General features: G+C 32.7%; 1 protein-coding gene and 1 long non-coding RNA gene across 2 annotated transcripts; both read left to right on the top strand.

Moving 5' to 3' along the window:
• The first annotated feature begins 882 nt into the window (after positions 1 to 882).
• Positions 883 to 1,147, top strand: LOC140011130 (uncharacterized). Its single transcript, XR_011818377.1, has 2 exons — positions 883 to 926; positions 1,108 to 1,147. It is a non-coding gene; the product is annotated as an uncharacterized lncRNA (long non-coding RNA).
• Positions 1,148 to 10,414: 9,267 nt separating this feature from the next.
• On the top strand, positions 10,415 to 16,124 carry LOC113701345 (uncharacterized). The gene is made up of 3 exons (XM_027221946.2): positions 10,415 to 12,880; positions 13,635 to 13,717; positions 15,520 to 16,124. Exon 1 carries the CDS (start codon positions 10,623 to 10,625, stop codon positions 12,567 to 12,569), a length of 1,947 nt encoding a protein of 648 aa, XP_027077747.2. The 5' UTR covers positions 10,415 to 10,622; the 3' UTR covers positions 12,570 to 12,880; positions 13,635 to 13,717; positions 15,520 to 16,124.
• Positions 16,125 to 21,569: the final 5,445 nt, after the last annotated feature.

Here is a 21,569-nt window from a genome sequence, read left to right on the forward strand (position 1 = left end):
AAGACCGTAGACCTCTGTCTGTCCTCGAATACAGTGAGTTGGACCCGTCTTTGTCTAGTGCTGTAAATTTAGAGGTGTTAAAACGGGTGATTTGGACAAGTTTGAGTTGGTCAAAATAAATAATGGGTATTAGTGAATCAACCCATTTATATTCATTTAATTAGATTGGTATGAAAGGGTAAGTAAAAAAATGAATTGGATAACTTGATTAACAATTTATAACCTATTTATTTTAACTTTTTGTAAACTCATTTAAATTCATTTTTGCAAACTAAATTATCAATTTATACCACCCTTTGCATCCATCATTAGTTTTGAATATTTACTTATAATACTCAATAAGCCTAATTACCAATTTTTTACCTATCCGTACTTTATGTCGCAAAATTACATACTATTTAATAATTGAACAATAAGAATATAAATAGGTATTATTGGGTAACTAGCATTTTTTGAACCCCTAGCATTTTTTTTTCATGTGTAAATTTAAAATTTCATTTTGAAAAGATAGGAAAAAAGTCTAATACTTGTCATAAATTGATAATACTGAAAAATGAGCAAGTTAACAAATTAAGAGAAAATAAAATAATAAGATAAAACTAACAAATAATAATAATAATGAAACAAAAGTAGTTAACATCATGACAAAATAAAAAATCTGAAAAAACAAGGGTGAGAGAAGAGAGGAGACTGGGGGAATATAATTTTAGATGGATTAATTAGGTCTGATGGGTTATCCAATAATACTCATTTACCAAATAAATGAGTATTATTAGATAATCCATTTATACCCATATACAAAAACTTAAGATACCCATACTCATTCATTCATGGACGGATATGGATAAATTTAGACAAATGGATTGGTTTGCCACACCTATACTATAAACCAGCAAACTGGTCGTCTGCGATTTTGTTGGAGCAACGTATTGTCCCTCTTTGCCTCTTTTCTTTTTTCTTTTTTTTTTTCTCTCTGTCTTCTTAAAGAATGGTTATTCAGTATAGATAATATGGTGCCATTTACTATGGACTTTAAGTTATTATATCTCTTCCACATGTTGCTTTAAGCGATTGTCTTCTCTGATTTCTTCCTGGTTGCATTTTCAGGTTTGCCTACATATGTTTACTTTAGATTTTCTGAACCAAGTGGCAAATGGTTTACTTTAGCTCCTTGTTTAGTTCTTTTCACGATGCTTTCCCGTTTCAATTAAAACATGTAATCGAGCAAATTAATTCAGGCACTCCTTTAGGATTTTACTACACACTAACCTATCTATTGCCAGCCGCGAAGCACTACTATCTATTGCCAATTTTTAAAATTTTTATTGCTATTATGGAACTGATCAGATGTAGAAAGCTTTACAACGTGAGTGCAGCCATCACCTTGCAGAGAAGAAAATTCCATCAGTTCATCTTTGATGCATTTCCATATGCACCTTCTACAGCCCTTTTTGGGGTAATTATCGTTGGGAAATGTTTGACGAATCTCTCTCTCTCTCTAAAACAACAACCGGATGACGGATATTTTAGCACACCTACTTTGTTTTTTTTTTTTTTTTTTTTTGATAAGAAAACATATTTCAATAACGGATTACTGGAAATCGTCCCGCACGATTGATATACATTGCTGCCCTAATGACAGATAAAACATGCACTAAAATAATAGATCTGAAATTTAACAAATACATAAGACTTGAGAAATTAAGGACAGATCTAAAAAGTACGATAAAATTTAAAATCATTCCATCATAGAATAAATCGCTGAAACTCACTCTATGCATGTTGTAATCGTCAGATCTGCTAATCAACAGTTGTAAGGTCCAATAAAGATGATGAGATCTGCCGAGATAGATCCAAATCTAAAATAAATTCATCCATAGATATTTGTGCATGTCTATTCCCTCAGATCTACTATCCAATTGGTTCAAGCTCAAAACTGATATTGAGATCTGATGAGAAGACTCAAGAAGTTTTAGATCTAACATATAGATCTAAAAAAAACTCCAAGATCTGAGAAAATAAATAACAAAACTAAAGAAAACTCTCACTAATATAGTTTAGGAGAGAAGAAAACGCACACTAGGACACCCTAGGAGAGACGAAAACTCCCACTAGGATACCTTAAGGGAGACTTTATTAAATAAAAGTAAGAACAAAGAACAAAGGAAGAGGAAGGGAGACCTTGGCTTAAGGCCAAGATCTCCCTCCTATGGAGGAAGACGAGTAGAGAGAAGGAAGAAAAGAATTCTAGAGAGAAGGAAGAGAAGTAGGCATAGCACACCTACTTTGTTAATAATGCATCAATACAAAGTAGAATTACTGTAGCGGATCATAGATATTTTAGCATACTTATTGTAATTGTCTTCCTGGAAGGGCTGATTCAAATTCACCTTTTAAAAGAATTGAAATCGATCATCGGTTTTTAAATCGAATTAGAACCGACTATTTTGAAACTGTGGCCATGTCTGCGTACAAATTGGGCAGTAAAAGGGAATAAATAAAGTCTGCTTCCGTCCCACTTCTGAGACATGATTCAAGCTGCCATAATCAAGCACAACTAATTGGTCTTTTACTCTTCATCTGCAGAAATAGATATTTTAAGTTGGAAATAAAGTACTTATACTCACCTTAACTAATAATCTACCATAAACTTTTCTTGTATACTAGATAGGTGAACTCCGAAGTACGAGGGTTAAACAGGGTTTTTTATTATGAATGACAAAATATTCAAGGTCTTTTTATACCCTCAACAAGTAAAAGGTCAGTATGATGTATGCCTAATTCTACCAATCTGATAAAGTCTTCCGCCATTCACAGTTTAGATGCTACATCAGAAGGCCAAGAGAACCCCAAAAGTGGTACATAGTTTTCATTATAAATTTTTTTCTTTTTTGATAATAGACATAATTTCATTGTCATGAATCTGTACTAATGGCAGGAAATATATCGAAATATCATAGATACAAGGAGATATGAAAATCATAAAATACAACAAATCTAAAACAAAAAAAAAAAGAATCATAAAACAACATTAATGTAAATACCAAAATATCTTCAATCCATATAAATTACTATGGTTTTCATTATAGTGTTGATTCACAGTTTCCATTGAACAGCATGAACCGAAAAATGCGAAATGAGAAGAAACATTGTAGAAATAGACTATGGCCAGGGCAGTTGGGATCCTCTGTGCCACTATTCGGTGTCAAATTCAGTGTCAATCCCACTTATCACGTGATGGTAGAAGAAATTTAAATAAATAGCACGTGACAAATTAAATAAACAGGACACTTGGTATAAATATAGAAGTGGCACTGAATTGCCACTGAAAAAGTGGCACTGAGGATCTCCTGTGTGATGGCCAGGGAGTTTAAAAAAAAAAGGTGAGCATAATGTTAAGTTGTTTATTTAATACACTCTTTTAAGTTTTGTAGTTAATCACAAAACTCCAAAAGTTAAATTTCTTTTCAAAATCAATTATATAATAATTTCATATCATAATAGATTGTAAATTTTTGTTTAACTATCATTGGTCATTATGTGATGCATAAATTAGGACAATGTGCTTTCAAAATACTTGCTAATATAGTACTAACAACTATTAACATTTTATTTCTTTTTTCTGTAGAAACAAGGAGGTATATATGTAATATAAATCCTTGGTACAATCATAAATAGGGGTCACCCCTAGAGGTCAGATTCACATATTTATTTAGATATATATAAATATATTTGATTGAAGATCCAAGACCCCCAGAAATTCTTTCTTATCAAGACATGAAGAAGTCAACTGTCTATTAAAAGAAATACAAACTATAAAGCCCTTGATTCAATGTTTGAAGATAAGAATCGGAACTTTCTCTTATCATATTAATTAAGATATATACAAGTGTCATCAATTATCTTATTTAATTTAAATATTTAATTTTTCACAGATCAATAATTCATTGGCCAAAGCTTAAGAATGTAGAATAAGTAGCTAAGGTTAAAACATTTCGATATGAATTTTGAGTAATCGACCAAAGTCTTTATATCTTGATTGTTAGCTGAGTATCTATTATGCCTTGGAGACATTTTTGTTCCTTTGAATGTGTTTTGCCTCATCATTTCTTTTTCTTTGTTTCAAAAAATCAACTTCAAACGAGATCCACTTCTTCAAAAGTAGTGAAAAGATGCAAACTTGATCTCAATATTCAAATAAATAAATAAATTAGAAGGGTGAATATGTAAAAAAAAAAAATTCAGGCTTTTAAATCATGCAAGATTGAAAGAGACAAGTGAATTGAGTAATTTGTGTAACATTAGCACATAAACCAATCTCATAAATGAAAATCAAATTCATGCTGTGAAGGCTGTAAAGTAGAAATCATGATGCATTACATATGAATTAAGTGGATCTGTGCATTAATGTGAATTTGAAGCTAATGGAAATGTTCAGAGACAAAATTGGATGTTTTAGGAGTTTGAACTCCAAAAACCACAAATGCAATTTAATTAAGAATTAATCTTTCTTATATTAACACAGTAAAGGTTTTTTTTTTTAATCACTAGCTGCTTTTAATGTATGAAACATGGTTTTTATTTAAATTTGAAAATTTATTTTTATTAATATGTGTCATGTATCCACATCTGCTAATATAAATGATGCTTTACGTATGCTCAAGATGTAGGAAACATTAATCCAAAAATTAATTAAACCTATTATATTACTTATCAATTAACCCATATGAAATCATTTATTCCGTTACAAATTAAGTTTGAATATCTAATTCAGCAATCTTTTTGGACCACTATATCACCAAGTATCAATGAGGACTCGTTGAGTTGCAGTTCAATCATCCTGAATAGTCTTTGAGAGTTGACCATCTGAGAAGGGGGCAATTTGATCACCCATTTTGGGCAGGCACTAGGACCGAGAGTGGAACCAATAATGGGAAAACAGAATTTGTCACAAAAAGCCAAAAGGAAATCATATTTCAGCTAAGTAAACCAGAATCTGATCATGTTACCAATGCTACATCTTTCATCTCTCTCACATGGCAAGAAAGAAAATAGTCTTGCTGGCTCATCACAATGTGAATAATACACTTATCCGAGTCTAGCAAGTTTCATACCTACAGGATTCGGCTCGAGAAGCACCCGCAGAGTCCAATTCTTACTCGAGGGTGAAGGTCTAATCTAGAACTTTTCAAGGCACCACGAGTCGAACTTGCAATCTCCCGTTTGCATTAACAACTCACTTATCAGCAGTAAATTTGGTTCAGTTAGCAAGAACGAGTTACTTCTTCACAAAAGGTTGTGTATTTGAATCCTCCTCCCTGATCCGTGGTGGTGATCAGAGCCGAATCCACCATAATCTCTTGGTTTCATGATTGGGATACAGTATTCATCAGGGATATATGCTATATGGGTGCCCTATTTTGACTCCGTGTCTCTTAATTGCCATTTACCATCCTGAGATGGATGAGTCTAAACTGCAAAAATTACTTCAAATCACATCTTAGATAACACCAGTTCAAATGGAGTTGTGAGAAGTGTAAGGGCAAGTCTTAATTCTATTTTATTTTATTTCTCCTTGACAAACATTTAAGGACGAGTCTTACATTGAATTTTTATTAATATGTAAGCGAACATGCAATAGAACAGTCTAAAATTTACGTGCTGTGCTTTGTCTTTCTTTAAACGTCTTCTATTTTACAATGCTTCAAAATCCCATGTTCATTAAAAAAGATACCGACTAACAGACAACTTAATTATTTGGAAGCAATAAATATTATTTTTTTAATAGCTTATATCGGAGGTTTCCAAGTTTTGTGAAATAGTATCCAAATTGTAAGACGAAAAAATTTATCTTATTTCTGAATGCAGAACAGAAAAAGTTCACGATAAATATTTTCTGTAAATGGGTTTTTTTTTTTGTAGTAGCATCTATTCTCTATTGTTAGGTTTGTTTCTGATGAATCTGATCACAATATTCATTCCTACTCCCTGCAGTAAATTTGAATTATTTACTGAAAAGATACTACTCAGCATAGAATGGAAATACTGCATTCATATATATGTTGAATTAATACTTGTGACCATTATTTATTATTGTTTGATAGAATGGAAATGAGAGATATTTGTTGCTTTTGCTGGTTACTATCGTGCATGATCTGCACTACTAATGTGAATGACCTCTCTGCAGTAATTGTAAAATATCTGTTTGGGCATATGTGGTAAACCTCAAACCTGGAAAGAAAGGCCTAGACTGAACCACCAGCAAAGAATTTCTTTTGATACAACACGCGGCTTGGGGGTACCTGTCTGGGCATTGCAATCAGAAAATTGTACACATAGATTTGAAGGCTGCAAATATCCCATCTGGATCATGAGTGTGAAGCTAGCTGTTCTTTAGTGGATACAAAACTAATGCATCACAACTCGAGTCTAGGGAACTATATATGGGATACTATCCTCTTACTATTTCTTTGACTGGAAATTAAAGCATCCGGAGAAGACAGACAGAACAGATGTAATTGAATATGGTATAACTCTCTTGTTGGACTTGTAACCAGTCCGCGTGCAATAGATCTCTCTGGGCTTGAAGAAGAGGAGGATGTACTACTGCTACATCATCGTGTGAGTTATATCTATCATTCATTCGCTTGTGAAATTCAGACGGACTCAAGCTCTCCGTCTCATCATCGACAGCATCATACTTTTCTTTTTAAATTGTTCCAAAATATTTGTCATGTTCAAAATTTCTAACTACTTTATACGTTGAAATTTCTCTTATACGTGCCTTTCATTAGTAATGCATAAAGATAAATGTGATGTGATTGATTGCTTTTCATTTCTTACTTTGACCAGCACACGATTAAGGACAAAGCTGGAACGAAAGGGAAATTTTTTTTTTTGTAGAGTGTAATATATTATCTTTCTTCTCTCGTATACCAATAAAAACATAAGATTTGAAATAAAGAAAGACATAAGATTTTTACATACCTTCAAAGTCACTATTTGCATTTCCTCTTTATTCTAAATTTATTATCATTTTCTTTTAGAATCAACTTTATATCTATATATGATTAAGGACACTAGAAGGATCGAAGTTGTACCGAAATATAGGAAGTTAATTCACTGTCATATTCTTTTAAAATCAATTTTATATGTATACGTGACTAAAGTGTAATTCAAAGAATCGAAATTATACGAACTATAGGAAGTTCTTTTCTTCTTTTCTGATATTTTAATGTAATAGGCCTACTTTTGACTCAGATAACTACTTCCTCCTGCCTCCTTTCAAATGAGCCGTTGAAAAAAAAAGTGTGAACATATGATTTCAAAATGTAATTTTATAAAAATAATTTCAAATTTATATTTAAATGATTATTCTATAAATGTCGACGAATACTCTCAAAATTTGAATTTTTCTACTCACTCAACTCAATACCAAGTAACTCGAACTTGATCAACACTAAAGTCGAACCTTAGACAAAACTACGTGCAAGTTCGAGTCAAATAGTTTGACTAAATTATACCCTTAAACTTGCCAAAATAAAATTTGTTACATGGCTCAAAAATTTTTACTTAATGGGGTAGTATTTAATTACTCTAGAAAATATATCTTTTCTATGTTCAAATATAACTACTATCAAGTTTATCTTAATCAAGTGTTGCAATAATAACAACAATGAGTGTGTTTGGATAGCCAAATAATGGCCATAAATTTTTTGCTTACATCACAAATATAATTTCCAACACACCTTTTTATCTCACATACATCACATCACAAAAAGTGTTACAGTAATTATTCCAAACTAGTATAAATACCCGTGCTACTCACAGTAGATTTTTGAAAAAAATTACAATCTATGGAGGAATTAAAAAAAAAAGTAAAATATTATAATCACGGGCACATGAAAGTATATTTAAAAAAATGAAACTTTGTAACAATAGTTCAATATATGATAAAAATATCTCCATTATTTATAAACTATCACTTTGATGAAGGTTGGATTCTGAAAAAAAATAGAAATCTATATCATAAATTGCGCGACATAAGGGTCCAATTAAATATAATTGAATATTTAATTTGATAAGTAAATGAAATACTTACAAACATTTTGCCTTTGATTTGATAATCTTCTACGAAGGTGTGAACATTCTTCACACCAATCGCCTCTAAGTACGAACACCAGTATTGGGGGTTTAATTAATTCTGTTGATTTTTGTGAAGTTTGTACTATAAATCAGAATGCACGATTTTTGCATGAATTAATGTGTTGGTCGAACAATGCACCTCTATTTTCCTGACAATTAAAAGCATACATAATTCAAAATTATATTTTATTTTAGACAGTTTGTAAATAATATTATATAAAAATATATACATATAAATAATGTATACCTTTGTTTTTAAATCTCTAAGATAAAAAATATCACAACGAAATATGAATAGTGCATGCTTGTCTTGAAGAGTGAGGTATAAGTTACCACTGGAATCTCTAACTTCTATGTTAACATTGTATATGTTAAGAAGAAATTGTGATGTATCATGCAAAAAATTATATTAAAATTCAAAATATATGAAAATAATTACCTGACAATAATGTCGACTACATCATTACAATGGATACACACCATTTTTGCAAAATGAGATTGACATGGTTGTCCACAATTTTTGCATAACTCACGGTATATATTATCTATGTTGATACTTTGAATGTAAGCAAGTATCCGAAAATATTTAAGCTAAAACCATCCAAAGAATGTATAGATTACAATTATTAATTCGAAACTACATGTAGATACTTGTTCATTACTTAATTAATTGAGAGGAATTGTACCGTAGGTAGAACTGCATATTCGGATATCCATATTCTCTTAGTATTTGATATCAACAATACTTGGGACATTGTAAAATTGCATGACCCCAACCACGTCACTAATTTCTGAGCACATTTATCATTCTCAAACCTGCAAATTTTTCAAATACATATTCATAAGGGTATGAAATATTATTAATAATTTAATATTATGGTATTTGTAAAACTTACCAACTGTGTAGGTATTGAGCAAAATCCAAGTAGTAATTGACATACAATTTTCTTGCTCAAATAGTATAAAGTGACGGTCCTGCACAATGTACTATATTATTGATAAACTATAAAAATTAAATAAAATAAAGTGAAAATAAATTGAATTACCTTTATAATTTCTCACACAAATACCACAGGCTAGCAAAACATTATTTTTTGTAACAGTTTGACGGAAATGTTCACCATCATCAGAACTACTGTCAAACTTCATTTAGCGAATTTTGGTAAGTATAAATCAAAATTTGCAGAATGTAAAATATTTTAAAGATATTGAATCTATTAACTAACCTTTTGTCAAGTAAAAGTATGTCACACTTAGTTTTATCATTGATAGATGTTTGATAGTGTGAACCAACAGATACAACTAAACCAATTAAATCTGAAAAAGATCAAAAAGTATAAGTAATACCAGTTCAAATATACAGCTTAAATAGAAGAACAGTTTGACGCAAATGTTCACCATCATCAGAACTACTGTCAAACTTCATTTAGAGAATTTTGGTAAGTATAAATCAAAATTTGCAGAATGTAAAATATTTTAAAGATATTGAATCTATTAACTAACCTTTTGTCAAGTAAAAGTATGTCACACTTAGTTTTATCATTGATAGATGTTTGATAGTGTGAACCAACAGATATAACTAAACCAATTAAATCTGCAAAAGATCAAAAAGTATAAGTAATACCAGTTCAAATATACAACTTAAATAGAAGTATGGTTAATTAAGAATGAAATACCTATCAATTGCAAATCATTGTCCATGTGTTGTTCTGTATCTCTTAGTTTGACCAGATTAAACTTGAAACGGGGTATGGTTCCACAATCATCTAAAATATTCACTATCTTTGTATCATTTCCAAATGATAATTGGTACTGATATGGTGCAAGCCGATATTTAAGATCTGCTGGAATTACATATATATTTTGAAACCAATATACCTTGCCTTCATGGAGATGATTTGCGAAAATGTTTATTGTAGTGGGAAGGTGGGTGAGGAGTGTTAGTTGGAGTAAGATGTGTAAGGAGTGTTAGTGGGAGTTAATGTCTTGTTTGAGGGGAACGTGGGAGTGCTAGTTAGAGTTAACTTCTTGTTTGAGAGAAACGTGGGGTATAACGTGCCCATAATATTTTTTATGAAATAAATTAAATGTAAAATACTAGAAAAATAGAGTTGAGAGTGAGAAGATTTGTGAAGGCTTATTGCTAAAAATCCCTTCTCAAATTTATATAAATAATAATATTTCAAATAATCTTCTATCCAAACTATCCAAACACACTAATATCATCGTTCATAATCAATAATATCATCTCACCTGCTTTCTACAAAATAGCCTCTTTTTTATTATTATATTATTAAAAAAGGGGTCTGGGCATTGCTAGGCTTTTGATTGAGCTTTAATATCCGACACTCTGACGATGTCGTGGTAATTGAGAAAGCGCAATTGCCTGAATTTACCTCTGAAAATAATTTTCAACAACCGAGCTTCAGAATTTGCCTGAAAAATCCCAGTAATTAGTTCATTCAGACCGGAAGACGATGGTGATGATGATAATGAAGACGATGACGATGCAGAGAAGAGCTTCTTCTGCGGCGATTGTTTCCATTGCTCGGTCTCACGGAGCAGCGGCTTCATTAGGTACTCCTGCTCCTGCAGGTTGTACTACTCTTGCATCATTCCTCTCTGCATTCCCAAACCATAAACCCAATTTGGCTTTTTATTCTGCTATTAGTAGTAAATTTAAGAGCTCTTCTGAAAAAGCTCTGAAATTTCAACCTGAATTAAGGAATGATATTAATAATGTCAACAGTCTTGATGATGCTCTGAGCTTGTTCGAGCGGATGGTCTGGATGAGGCCTCTGCCTTCTGTTATTCAATTCAATCAAATGCTGACTTGTATTGTTAAGATGAAGAATCATTATTCTTCAGTTATTTCCCTTTTTAGAGATATGTGTGTCCAGGGCATTCCTGTTGATGAGGCCACCCTTAATATAATGATTAATTGTTGCTGCGTTGTGGGCCGAGTGGATTTAGCATTTTCTACATTGTCTGGCTTCTTCAAACGTGGTTTTGTTCCTAATGTGGTCACCTTTGGCACTTTACTTAAGGGACTCTTCCGAGACCATAAGGTTCCTGAGGCGCAAGAATTGTTCAAAAAGATAATCAAAGAAAAACTTTGTAAACCCAATGAAACTATGTTGGGGATTGTGATAGATGGGCTCTGTAAGGCAGGAAACACTCAAACAGCCATTGAATTCCTCAGAGCAACGGAAAAACGAGGAAGTCCTTGTAAACCTGATGCAATTATTTACAATACTGTCATTGACAGCTTGTGCAAGGATAAAATGGTTGATGAAGCTCTTGCCCTCTTACAGGAGATGATTGAAAAGGACATTCCCCCGAATGTTGTCACTTACAGTTGTTTGATTCAGGGTCTGTGCAGCTTAAGCAGATGGAAGGATGTTGACAAGCTCTTTGCTGAGATGAAGGCTTATAAAATTGTTCCAAATGTTATTACTTTTAATATAGTGGTGGATGCACTATGTAAGGAAGGGCATATAGAAGATGCTGAAGAGGTAGTCCAGATCATGATCCAGCAAGGTCAAAATCCCGACCTGGTCACATACAATTCGTTAATGGATGGATATTGTTTACAGAGTCGAATAGATGACGCAAGTGGAGTTTTCAATACCATGGTTGCTAGCGGCCTTACACCCGATCTCCATTGCTATGGTATTCTAATAAATGCCTATTACAAGACCAAGAAATTGGAAGCAGCCATGAAGCTCTTTCGAGAGATTCCACATAAAGGTTTAACACCTGGCATTGTTATTTATAACACTGTGTTGCAGGGGTTATTTAGTTCAGGAAGGTATCTTAGTGCACGAGAAATTTTCAACGAGATGCAAGCTTCTGGCATGAAGCCTAATTTTCACACTTACTGCGTGATGTTGGATGGGTTATGCAAGACTGGACATATTGATGAAGCATTGCAGTTATTCCATGCAATGGAAACTGATGGAACAAATCTTCACATAGAAATGTACAATATCATCCTTGATGGGTTGTGCAAAAGCAAGAGGCTCGATAGTGCTCGAGATCTTTTCAACATTCTCTCCCTTAAAGGATTGGACCCTAACGTCATAACATACAACACCATGATTTCTGGCCTGCTTTCAGAAGGTCTGCTCATCGAAGGTAAAGAGCTCATTGTAAAAATGGAAGAGAAGGGTTGCTTGGCAAATAGTGTTACATACAATGTCATTCTGCAAGGACTCCTTAAGGGAGGTCATTATGATGATGCAGTGGTCTATTATGAAGAAATGATTCATAGAGGATTCTTGCTGGATGCATCTACATTTTCCATTTTACTTGATTTATCTGCTGAGAATCAGAACAATCCTTCTGTGCTAATGTTGATGCTGAAGATTGATCCCGATAGCAAGAAGTTCATGGATGGGGGACAAAGAGGACCTTCACATTAGTTGTAACATGTTGGTCCTGCAGTTTTTTGGCTCCTGATGTTTAATTTGCTGGTAGAAATGTTAATAAGGTTCACATTTGATCCTTTTATCACTTATCATCTTTGTTTAGAGGAGGTCTCTTGGTGATATTTTGTGAAATACCTCAGAGAGCATCAGTCTGGTGGAGAAGCCGCATTCCTTAGGCAAGTTCAATTGTTAGGTGTATCAGGTCACAGAAAGTTGGTGCAGTTAATTGGATTTGTACAACTTCTTCTCAAGACTTCTTCTTTACCTTTTCATGGAGAACTTCAATGTGGCATGTCACTTAAGTGGTAACTTGTACAGGCTCTTTTTCTTCATTTTTCATGGGTGTTGGTACTTTAGCTTGCCTTTTAAGTTCAGTTCGGATAATTACTATTTGAATTTGTTGAGTGTAAATATAGTTTGTGATATTCAATTTCTAGAAAAGTTTCAAACTGCATTTCTATAATTTGGAGGAAATTTTTTCATGTAAGAACGATAAAATAGTTACTTTTATTTCAATTGCTAAATGGAGTCAAAAGTTCCACCGGTTCAAAAGTCGACAAACTTTCTAGACCAGTTTCTTGCTTTGGATTCATATTTTGATGTCCATAGTCATAGCCATTGGTTTTTTTCACAGCATTTGACTGAACCCGAACTTTTCAAGTATGATCCAGCAAAAAGTATTCTGATTGTTTTTCCCTTTAATTTTTAATGCTGTACTAAGTTATATAGACATTTAGTGGAAGTGTAGCAAAAATATCATTCCCTTGCAATAACTTAGAATAATTTATCACAGAAATTCTCTGTTTTTTTTTTTCTTCATATATTTCTCCTCATACATAAATCCACTTGGTTGTTGATTAACAATAGACATGATTATGGGATTCTTCAATATTAATATTTGGTTGTTCCTAAGTCGCAATAGTAACTAAAGAAAGGTTTTTATTGCAATACTGTACTTCTAATAGGTCACCATCAGCAATAGTCAGGAAAAAAAAAAGGAGAGTTTTACTGGCTCATCTTATCAACCAATTTCTTTTTTCTTGTTCTTGTTCTTTTTAGGTGGAGCAGGAGAGGGGTGGAATCTGAATTGCAGAGTGTGAAGATTTGATGTCAACTCAGACTGGATAGAGACAATTAATCAGGTATTAAAATGGATGGAAATAGTCATCATGAATTTTATATGAGAGAAATCAGTTAAAGTGGTTAAGACTATTTCTTAATCACTCTTGGGAACAAATTTGATGGCTCTATAATTATATTTTGTTAAGTAACCTGTGCTTGAAAGTGATGGATTATTTCTGTTGCCTGCGGAAGAAGTAAACTGTCTAGTGACTTATAAACAACATTGAGAAGTGATCTTTTGTTGATCTGCCATATAGCTCTTCCATTCCATGCAGATTTTATTTGTATGGCTTTGATACTGCATGCACTAATTTGCAATGGGGTCATGTGTTGCATCCACCACCTTTCGTCCTGTGGTGGAGGCTTAACTTACTGCTCATAGCTACTGTGGCTGCTACGATTCGTACAAAAACAGAGTACACAAGAGAGAACCTCTGCGGGCAAGCACTGGGTTGCATTTCAAGGAAACCCTGATCTAGATGAACTTTCGTTTAACATCCAATCCAAAGCCAACTTTAATTTAAAAGAGCTTTATCCTGCCATTGATTGGGTTGTGATGCTAGACCAAACCATTTGGGAATTAAATTGGAATTTGGTTGGATGTTGAGCCAAGTTCATCTGAATCGAGGCTGGAATGGATGTCCAATGCCTTGTCGAAGAACTTGAGCCATCCCATGATTTATTTTCAGTAGCACCACCAATATCACACCACCTCCTCCGCAATTGCCTAAGTTTTCGCTTGATTGGGTCTTCTCAAAAATGCAACTCGATTTTTGTTCCTTTGAATATGTTTTGCCTCGTCATTTCTTTTTCTTTGTTTCAAAAAATCAACTTCAAACGAGATCCACTTCTTCAAAAGTAGTGAAAAGATGCAACCTTGATCTCAATATTCAAATAAATAAATTAGAAGGCTGAACATGTAAAAATATTTCAGGTTTTCAAATCATACAAGATTGAAATCAACAAGTGAACTGAGTAATTTGTGTAACATTAGCACGTAGACCAATCTCATAATTGCAAATCAAATTCTTAAGAGACAAAATTGGATGTTTTAAGAGTTTGAACTCCAAAAAACCACAAATGCAATTTAATTAAGAATTAATCTTTCTTATATTAACACAGTAAAGGTTTTTTTTTTTTTAATCACTAGCCGGTTTTAATGTATGAAACATAGTTCTTATTTGAATTTGAAATTTTATTTTTGCACATATGTGTCATGCATCCACACCTACTAATATAAATGAACCTTTACGTAAACTCATGATGTAGGAAACATTATCCAAAAATTAATTAAATCTATTATGTTACTCATCAATTAACCCTATATTCAATCATACAAAATCATTTATTCCGTTACAAATTAAGTTTGAATATCGAAAGACACTATTTACTAGTGATCTTTCTAAAAATCCTTTAGACTCTTCGTATGATAATTTATTTATGGAAACAACTAATCTTAATCCAATTTTCCATTTATCTATCGCTTCATCTGTATTTTTTACACAGTCTAAATCTAAAAATGTTCTAAAAGGAAATATAGTTTCAGGTGTGGTCCTATCTAAAAGTGTATAGCATTCATTATCTAAATAGCCTTTTTGCTTTGCTATGTTCATTAATGATGAAATAAAAGAGTTTCTTGACCAGGTTTGTGCCTAGCATACGAAGATGCGGGTCTACTAGTTGAAACTATACCATTTATGTTTGGGTTTATTTCTGGTTTTGTATTTATCATCAGATCATTAAGTTTATTATTTATATTTTCTATTTCAGAATCTGAAAGACAAATAAAATTATCTTCAGACTCACATTTTATTATCTTCAGACAAATAAATAGGTAGACGCCATATGAAGAAGGCAATTGGGAAAGGAGAGAGAATTGGAGCTGAGAAGGAATTGAGGGAATCAAGAGTTCAACTCACCGATTGTCTTGAAAATCTAAAGGAAATCATTATAGGTAATAATCAATCAGGAAGTATCCCTGATTATATTTGTTACAATCTTCGAAAACTCAGGTGGCTGAATCTATATATCAAGAAACAAGTTGAAGGGACAAATTCTATCCACTTTAGACCAATGTTCACAATTTCAGACACTTTCCCTGTGTCTTTCAACAATTTCACTGGCGTCATCCCAAGAGAAATTTGGTACCTGAAGGAGCTTGAGGTGCTGATTCTTGGCAGGAACAATTTTGAAGGTAAGAAGATCCTGATTCAGATGCTGGTGGATTATTGTTGTTGCTAGTTATTTTACTACTGTTCAGAAATCACATGCATTTGAGCAAAAAACAAATTGATATATTAGTCAATTTGCACTTTATTTTTTTCATTATCTATTGGTGGTCCATTTATGTATTGCCCAAACATGCAGCTAGCTAGTAGTTGCAAGCAGCAAATTCTGTCAATGGAGGACCTCTCTTATTTTATCTTATTCCTTTTTTCGCACCTTAGGAAATATAAACTATTACCAGTTCCATCAAATACCCTAACTTCGTAGGATGTCTTCGGTTTACATTCTTTAGGTGAAATTCCCAGGGAGATAGGTAACTCAACTATGCTGAAGACACTAGACTTGGGCCATAAATGGTTAGCAATATCACCGATTCCGATACGAATCGGTCGTAGTAACCGAAACGGAAGGGACCGATACGATACCGATCCCCAAATCGTGGAGATTACCATATCTACGGCGACTCGTTCTAACTCGGCTGATATTGGTCGATTCGAATATGTGATGCTCTGACTTGACCGATATATCCGAATCAACTCGGAGTCGATTCGAATATTTTTTCCCAAATTGTATCTTTTTCGGTATTTTCTAATGTTAATAATCTTTTCAGATTTTTTGAAAATTTTTATATGCTATAATGTACGTATCACCTGATATTCAACCAATATGTCACGACGAATATGGAATAATCGAGACCGTGATGCGACCGGGACCTATGACGGCGAACCATGTTCATAACTACGTAATCGGTACAAAAATTGACTATATTTTACAATAGCTTAGCAGCTTAGAACAACAAAAGTTGATGGTGAATAGTTTTGCTTAATGCATGTGCATTGATACAATTTTGGCAGGTGTAATACCACGAGAGATTGGCAATCTACAAAATCTGGAAGATCTACTTTTACAGTTCAATAGCCTGACTGGTTCCATTATTCCATACCACATGAGATCTTTAACCTTTCAATGAACCAAATGATTTCACTCCCTGTCCCTGGCACTCAACTTTCAGGCAATCTTCCGTCAAGAATGTGTTCTGGGGTACCCAATTTACAGCATCTTTACTTTAGGTGGAATAACTTCAGTGGGGACTGGGGACTATCAATCTTTAGTGCCACGGGGTTAAGATTTCAAATCAAAATAGTAAAATTAATATTATTGAAAAAAAAAGTTATTTCAAAAGAAAAGGCTAAAAGTTAAAAATAGTATCAGTTTTACTATCAATCTTTATGAAAATGTGTAATTTTAAATGAAAATAAAGATAAAAACTTTTCACTCATAGAAGGTAAGCAACTCATCAACCTGAAAAAAATCTCAAATTTCCTAACAATTATGGTTAATGATCACGTATTCTTGCACTTGCCTATGAAAATTTATTCCATCTTAAAAAAATTTCTTTCTTTCATCATATTGTGCCCTAAGAATTTAGTATATTCTTAATTAAACTACTTATGATTCTATGAATACTAAAAAAATTAAATTGTACATGTGGTATTAGTATTAGATAATATTTGGTTCAAATAACTACATTTTAAAAAAAGAAAAGAAAACAACAAAAATAAAGAAAAAAAACCCAAATAAGATAACAAAACATAGTACAAAAGATCCAAAAGATACATCAAATACATAATCATCAACTTTTCCTCATTCCCTTCTTCACTATCTATTTTATGTTATAATTGACTTTTTTTATTACTTTTTCATTTCTCTTTGCCATACGCTCTTAGTCCTGTAGTTTTACTCCTACCTCCGATCATCTCCTTTTCGTCACTCTTGTCCTTACCCCTATTCCGACCCATCCCGACTACCCTATGGATGCACCCATGTGACTCCACTATCATTATAATTTCTATAGTTCATCTTACATTTTCTATAAATGCAACACTAATAATAATTTAACTAATCATTCTTTTAAATTTTAGTAAAAACAATTGAACGTGAAATAATGTTACAAATTGCTTTGATACTTTGAACTCATTTCTCTATATTTGATACATAAATTCTAAACTAATTTCTATTGTTGCTTTATAAACAATGTACAATATATGAAACAAATTAAGTAAACTAATATAGAACATAACCATTTTACCATAATAAATTGGTAATAATAATTTATCATTTCTAGCAAATAAAATATCACGTCATTCAATTCATACTCTATATGTGTGTGTGCAGGCGCGCGCTTGTGTGTGTGTGTGTATAGCATGAACACACCACACACACGAGCACACATAGACACACACACACATATATTATTAAATTATAAGTGGGGGGAACAATCCCAAATCTTTTGTTCTCTATTCATGACATTATACTCCTTTTTTGGCCATCTTCCTCTTATCCAATAACCTTTTCTTCTCCATCCTTGAAATCCTTTCCCTTCCTCTCATCATACAAGCCTCATAATCCTTCTTTTCCACTCAGTAATTTCATCTCTTGCCTAGTCTCATAGCTTTATCTATTCCTTCTCTCGGCATACTTCTTCCATCCGACCAATTCACCTCCAAACCCTATAATTTTCCAATTCATGACTAACGAGTGCGGGGTATACATATACAATTAGATCATTTACAATCAAGTTTTATATTTATAAACTCCTAAATACCCCACACGTAATTTATCGCAAGTATACGAATAGTGAGCGAATATAGTGTATTAAGAGTCGATCCCACAGGGAAGATTGCGATTACCGGTGATTTTTAAACTCCTTTATTATTTAGACTACGATAAATGTAAAAGTAATAAAAATAACACTAGAAAGCTCCTAAAGATATGGAATTCCTTACTACTCTTGCAAATGAGATTACCGGTTACGTGAATGCTATTATCTTGGTTAGTTATGGCGTAATTTCCTAATATATGTGAAACCTACTCTTGTAGTAAATCAACTATACTTGTAACTAAGCCATACCTACTCTCGTGGTTATGAATTAATTACAAATTATTCCTTCTATGAAATTACATGAAACAAGTCACTTAATCCACATAGGTGCACATCTACTCTCGTGAGTGTACTCCCTAGGTTTATCACTTCGTTGAACTAGTGTTAAATTTCAATTCTCATTACAAACTTAACACCTTTAGATAATCACAACTAATGGCCGGTTAATCATGATTAGAAAAGCAAAAGTGATAAATAACTTGCTCAAAATAATATCATCAAATAACCAAGTAAACATCACAAATAAGATATAGCAAGTTCATCCATACTCTAGGCATAAACTTTAGCTAAACACGAAGAAAAACACATCCAAACTTGTATTATAGCTAAACATGAACTTAAATACAAAAGAGAAAGTGATAGGAGAGATGTCATCCTTGTCACATGAGCTTCAAACTCTCCATTTTTGCTCCTCCAATTTTCATCCAAATCTAACTACAAATACAAGAAGGAAAAGCTACACTAACTACTCTATAATACCCTAACTAATGAACTAAGGAAATTCTAGTGAAAGCAACATTTTTGGTGAGTTTCTCTAGCTTTCCAAAGTTCTGAAAATGTCCTCCAAAGGCTTCTATATATAGAGGATTCAAGAGCCAAATGAATTGTTTCCAGTTGTCATTTTTTACTCTTGAAACTCTCTAAGTTTGCTTTTCAAAGTTTCCATGCATCATCTGATCATTTCCTGCCGGAATCTTTGCAGAAAAAATGGTCAAAAAGCTTGTGTGAAAAGAACACAAGTTGCAGAGCAAGTTGCAGCTGAAATCCACTAAAACGCGGGTAGAAAACGCGGCCAATGACCGCGTTTTGACCCCCATTTTACTCTTTGCAGGTTTGCACTTTACTGGGCAGAATTCATCCTTGCTCTGTTTTTTGTCCAACGTCAACTGATATTTTCTTGGTCTTAGAGGCTGAACTAACTCTTGTATAAAACATAAAAGTTGTAGCCCTTTGAGTTAGGTTTCCAATGCCTCAAAAATCATCGCAATTTGGAGCTCTGTGGATCAATAAATAACCAAAATACCCTCAACTGGTCAGAACCTTGTTTCAGCTTCGACCATAGAAAATGCACTTCTGTATTTCGACTTTTTGACAATGAAAACAGCTGAACTGAACTCCAATGTCTTCATACCGAATGTAAATATATCTCTTATCTTCAAAATGGTTCATGAATCACCTCAATCTAATGTCTGTAGCTCAAGATATAGCCAAAATACGACAAGGTGTCAAAGCTGTGAAACTTGCTTTCTTTTGTTCTTGATTGCATTTCCTCTTTTGCACTTCATGTCTTGTTTTTATCACTTCAAACCATCATCAATCATCCAAATATCTTCTCAATATACTCCATTTGATGATTGAATCCTTAAACCTACAAAAACATGAAATTTTCACCATCAAAATCCACAGAAATGCAATTTTTACCACATAAACCTTAAAATGCATATTTTCACTAGAAACTTAGTTAATTAGTTATAAAAGTAGGTAAAACACACCAAAACTAACTAATAAAATATACTTAAAACACGTAAAATATATACTTGTCAATGACCTATTTCGTTGCTGTCTAAAAAGTTTTGATAAGTGGGATCAACATAAAATTTCATAAAATTTGGTGTCTTTGAAAATTTTCTATAAATATCCTTTGAAAAAAATTTTCAAACATTCCAAAAATATTTATGAAACAAATTATTTAAACACATCCTTGTTTCTGTGAGTTCATCTCCATCTCAGTAAAATTTGTTTACTATATATCTCACCTTCAAATATTATACATACACACATATGTATGTGTGTGCATGCACGTGCGGGTATGGATAAATCAAAAACATATTTTACATATATATCTAAATTTAGTAAACAAAAAAGGAAGTTTACATTGGTCAAAACTATAAACATTTGGTCTAATGTTGATAGAATCTGGATAAGAAATTAACGAGAGTTCAAAGTATCATTTGAATCTCAAGGATGAAAATATTTTCTGGTAAAGGATAGAGATTGATATGTCTAAGCTTGGGAATTAAGAAATATGATACAAAATTAAAGAGCAAATTAATAAATTCATTAATATAGTGTACTTAATTTCCTAAGAGAATTGTAATGATAACTACTAAATTGTAACATCACGTTATATTGTTTCTATTTTTCATAATATTTGCATATTGATATTACCTTATTGTAAAATAGGAATATTCATTTTGTCCTTATTAGACTTGTATCTTTTCCAAGTCTGCATGAGAGTAAGTAGTATATTAATGATCTTGGGCAAGATTAGTATTACCATAAGTTGATCACTCTTGGGAACAGGTTCTTTGGCTTTATAATTATGTTTTCATTAAGTATCTTATGCTTAAGAATGATGGATTATCTCTAGTGGCTATGGAAGAAATAAGCTGTGTGCTGACCAGTAAATAACATTTGAGACATGATCTTTTGTTGATCTGCCATATAGCTCTTCTGTGCATATTCTATTTGTTTGGTTTTGATGCTGCAAGCTCTGATTAGGAATGGGGTCCAGTGTTACAAAGAGGATGATGGTAGAATGTTTTTGGATGCTGTTAAAAAAAATAAGTCTTCTTGTTCATGTTAAAAATTTATTTTCGTGTCCTGTGGTGTAGATTCCAACAAAGCAATGCAGAACTGTTTCTAGAATGAACTCAATTTTGCTTTCTGAGTTGGTGCTATACCAAATTTAGCTTAAGTTTAGC

This window comes from Coffea arabica, chromosome 7e (genome assembly GCF_036785885.1).
Source record: "Coffea arabica cultivar ET-39 chromosome 7e, Coffea Arabica ET-39 HiFi, whole genome shotgun sequence".
NCBI classification, from domain to species: Eukaryota; Viridiplantae; Streptophyta; class Magnoliopsida; order Gentianales; family Rubiaceae; genus Coffea; species Coffea arabica.

Coding starts and splice junctions, on each gene's coding strand:
- LOC113701345 (XM_027221946.2), top strand. CDS start 10,623: ATGGTGATGATGATAATGAAGACGATGACGATGCAGAGAAGAGCTTCT.